Below are 4,232 nucleotides of genomic sequence, written 5' to 3' on the forward strand. Positions count from 1 at the left end.
CTGTAATCCACCTAAGCCGGTTACATTGTATACCGAATATGCAACTTGATGGAGAACACACACATTTCCCCCTCCTTCACCCACACACTTGCTAAGTGTCAAATTGTGCCACAAGTGTCTCATACATGTGGATATTACTTAGGTACTTGCAAGATAAGTCTTCAAGAGAACAACTACTAGGAGCCAAGACACTTGGTGTGTGTCTGCCAAGGTACTTTCCCCTCTATTATCTGTTGATAGTCATCTTCCGAGAAACCTAAGTGCCAGCAACCAAGACATGGTGGATCTTTCAGCTTCCCCCCCCCCCGCCCCAGAAGAGTGGTACATAGCCAGAGAACTGTTACTGAGAAGCATGGCAGGGAAAATAGACTAAAAGATTAGGCAAGCCTTTTCCCCCCTCACCCCCATATTGCATAGTGTTGATATATGCTCCTGGCTGGATCTGAAAGACATTGCTTCAATTACAGACAGTGACAGTCACTTTTTCAGTTCATGGTCTTTTGAAAATTCCTGTGTTTTATCTAAGCCAACTGGTCAGCTTGTTTGAGCATGGGGAGATGAGTTAATTTTCAGCAGAAGTGGTGTGACATTGAAATGGAAGTCTCTAGGGAAGATGAGGGGGAAAGTCATTCGAGCAGCAACGTAAGCATCAGCTTGAACACTAGCTAAACTTTAGCTACCTTAGGGAATGAAGGGGGCAGGCTCATGAAAGGGAGAAACTGCCAGGCCATTCCAGAACCAAAGTGGGGCCACTATGGTGGTATGGAGAACTGAAACGCCCACAAGGTGTCCTCTGAAGAGGTTGAGCTACCATGCCAGAACAGAAAAATCCTGCAGACTTTGGAGAGGAGCTAGTGAGAGAACTAAAGTGTTTCTTGGTTCCACTTAGAGGAAGGGGTATGGCAAGGGAATAGTAGGATTCAGTTTTCTGCTTAGAAAAAGAGGGCATCTCTGAGTGCAGACATATTCCATTTTCAAAACTAATCATGAGGTAGGCAAGTGTTTCCAAGACAATGATTTAGCATTTCTGCTTCAGACGTTACCTTGCATTTAAATCCATCTTTGCTGCCCAAATTGCATTGGTTTTCCAGTTTTTAAAAGGCAAAAATATTCAAACAACTGATTTTTGTTTTGACGAGTCATTTGCCCCTTAACACTTCAAAAGTTTAAAAGTGCACATTGCTGAGATTGCAGTGCAAATTGGCATAGTCCTAAGATTGAGCAAATTATGTTTGCTATATAACCCCTAGGAAAAATTGTGAAATATTTACTTTTGCACCAGGTTGATCAGCCTGCTACCTTTTAAGAGGCAAGATCTATTTCTTCGTTCGGGCAGGGGAGTTTGACATCCACTATATTTAATTAGCTGAGCAATACTTTAATAAGAGCTCTAGAGTTTTCTGTGAAACCTTTTGGAACTATAAACCTATGCTGGTAGAGTTATTTCCATGGCATAAGAACTTTCTATAGAAAAATGGTCAGTAACAATTCCTAGGCTGACCGCAGGACAGGTCAACTAGGTGCTAACCATAAGTTTCAAGTAAAGCAGGAACAAAGCTAACTTTTTTTGTGCACCCAGTAAAGGCAGGCAGGCAGCTGCACCGGGAATATCTTATGCCACCTGGAAGGCTTACACATTGGGGTGTTTGCACAGCCCATACAGAGCACAATGGTTGCCGTGCATGAAATCAAACTGTAAAGCAAGGTACCTCTTAAAAATTCAGGATATCAAACTCCACTTAGACATTTTAGTTAGTGGCCACAGGCACAGTTTTAAACATGCAACAAGATTTCTAGCATTCTTCAATGACTGTCTCAATCAAGGAGTAAAGTTTTTTTTTAATAAGCCGAAACCCAGGACTCAGAATCAGAGTACGTTTGCTGCCAGACGCGAAACAAGCTCGGGTAAAGAAAAAGTCCCTGAAACTGGGCCATGAGCAACAGTCCTGCTTGAACACAAGTGTCAGTTCGAAAGTAGGAACAACACTGGGGTCATAGATAAGATTATCCAGTTTTTTACATACATTTCCAATTTCTAAATTGACATGGATAATGCAACCTCTCAAGCCACAGGGCTCAGTTGAAGAAAGCCGCAATACATCTTGAGCTATTCTCTTGGTTAGTTTTTCTGGTATCAGAACCTTTGAGCAGTGAAGTTTGGTCTGCTTTGATTTGGATAGGCAGTTCTCCAACATTTTAACTAAACTCTGACAGGTTCTCTCCTCAAACACCACCTCATTAAGGTTGGGTTCAGGCACAACGTAATCCCAGTAGTCAAAGTCTGCAGGGGAATTAAGACATGAGGAGGAAAAACACATAGTAACATACCAGTAACTGGCAAGAGGCAGACAACAAACCAACCTGTTAATTTTCCTGAAGTATTAAATAGCGATAGTCAGCAAGCCAGCATGAGCATACTACAGTGTCAGTGTAGTGTGGTTTCTTACATGAATGAGAATTAAAACTATGTATATTTTATGTGTGCTGCAACAGCAGTCTGTGGTCACTTTAAGTAATTCAAACTACAGTTACACTTCTCTTGATTATGCTGGTTATTACCGTAAACTTAATGAAGTCATTCTCCACTAGGGAGAGGACTTCACAGCCGTTACTAATGTTTATCGCTGCAGGATGATAAAAAGCTAGCCCCTTGAAAACATGAAGTTAGTTTGCTTAAAGGAGAAGTGATAGCTTCGCACTTGGTCATCTGCTTTCTAATGTGATCAGTCTTTAGTGTGGCAGGCTGCCAAGGGCTGTGATTGTTTAGTACATACATGGAATAAAGTAACTTGCTCATCCTAGTAAACTACTGAAAGCTGTGAAGTATACTGCAGTGCATGAGTAATATAACAGGTTTATATGCTGAGACAGTTAAACTGTTTCACTATAGGTGGCAATAAATAGACTTGTGAGTCAGGATAAGCCACTGCAATTCTTGAAAAATCTGATTTCCACTCATTCTGAAAAATTTATTAGGATCATCTTTGCAGCTACCTTATCTAGCCATGAAAATTATTTTAGTAACCCTAAAGTATTAGTCAGAGGTAGCTCTACAAAATTTTGCATCAGTTCCCCCCCCCCACCACCTCACTTGTAGTTATGTAATAATTCACAGACATAACTTTTGCTCAGTTATCCCCCATTTATGAACTTCCCTGCACTAGCACATAAGTTATAACACCACTTGGGGATGGACCCCTCCTTCCCTTTTGCAGCCTTACTTTTTAAAGGGGGGGGGGGAGAAGGAGGGGTTGAGAAGGTCAAAGATACTTACCACTTATGTTTGCATGGTGAAAGCCTTGGTGTACCAATTCTGAAATGCATGCAGTGCTTTTACTGCTTAAATTGCTAGTTGCAACCATTTTTAAAGTACACTCTAGCCTCCAACAGATCTTTACGCCCTCCTGGTTTACTGAAAGGGAAGCACATGTAGCATGCTTACAAACAAAGCAAGTTATTAAGAGACACTACAGCAGCATCAACTCATAGTAACTCTCAAGGAGGAACACTTGCCTGCTAAGAGAGGAAAAAAGAAGTCCCGGAGCCTAGTTACTCATCCCCTTAAATATTTTTTTCCCTTGGGTCGAATGAAAGCCTTCCCGCTTCCTACTGAAAGGAGGCACAGTTTTAAAGCAGATTAAGAACAAAGTTAATTCACCTATCAGTGGAATCAGCCCACATGATTTCATCTTACCTGCTAAAACTTCACAGAAGTACAATATTTACATTTAAAACAGCTGCTTTCCGTTTCAGTGACAGGAAGCACACAAACCCTGAACAAATACAAACCTACAGCGAAGGTCTACAGCTGCCCTTCATTAGCAACCCCACCTAACCCCTCCCTCCCACGGATCAACCTGCCGCCAGGGCAGCAGCAGCTTATGTGCACTTCTCAGTCCCCCACCTGTCCGTGCACCTCCCCCGCCCCACCCCGCTCACGTTCCCCAGGCAGCGTTCTGCTCTGCCAGCTCTTCCCCCTCTCATTGGCTGCTGTCCCAAGAGGCTCTGTGGGGAGCAGAGCGGGGGCGGGACTCAGCTCGTCCCTCATGCGAAAGAGGAGACGCTTGAGCAAGGAGGGGGCAGGAGAGGGTGAGGTCTAGCTAAGGATTGGCCAGCGGCAGTGTCAAAAAGATCCGGGGCTGGGAGCGCGGGAAGGCTGATCACCTGACACGTCACACTCAGCCCCTGTCATTTCGCTGAGCTCCCTCTCCAGCACCCCAATAGTGTATTCT

General features: G+C 43.5%; 1 protein-coding gene across 2 annotated transcripts; it reads right to left on the reverse strand.

Moving 5' to 3' along the window:
* Positions 1-360: 360 nt before the first annotated feature.
* On the reverse strand, positions 361-4,003 carry DDIT4L (DNA damage inducible transcript 4 like). 2 transcript variants are annotated; one of them, XM_074949981.1, is made up of 3 exons: positions 3,940-4,003; positions 3,275-3,412; positions 361-2,281 (listed from the first exon to the last, which is right to left on the reverse strand). In XM_074949981.1, exons 2-3 carry the CDS (start codon positions 3,360-3,362, stop codon positions 1,794-1,796), a joined length of 576 nt encoding a protein of 191 aa, XP_074806082.1. In that variant the 5' UTR covers positions 3,363-3,412; positions 3,940-4,003; the 3' UTR covers positions 361-1,793. The 2 variants fall into 2 exon arrangements, with proteins under 2 accessions (XP_074806082.1, XP_074806081.1); XM_074949980.1 differs by lacking the exon at positions 3,940-4,003 and adding an exon at positions 3,695-3,886.
* Positions 4,004-4,232: the final 229 nt, after the last annotated feature.

The sequence above is a fragment of the Natator depressus genome, chromosome 4 (assembly GCF_965152275.1).
Source record: "Natator depressus isolate rNatDep1 chromosome 4, rNatDep2.hap1, whole genome shotgun sequence".
NCBI classification, from domain to species: domain Eukaryota; kingdom Metazoa; phylum Chordata; order Testudines; family Cheloniidae; genus Natator; species Natator depressus.

Bases quoted from the DNA above. Each gene is read 5' to 3' on its own strand.
- DDIT4L (XM_074949981.1), bottom strand. From the start codon at position 3,362: ATGGTTGCAACTAGCAATTTAAGCAGTAAAAGCACTGCATGCATTTCA. The intron at 2,282-3,274 runs GTAAGTATCTTT...ATTCCCCTGCAG, and splicing joins TCACCATGCAAACATAAGTG to ACTTTGACTACTGGGATTAC.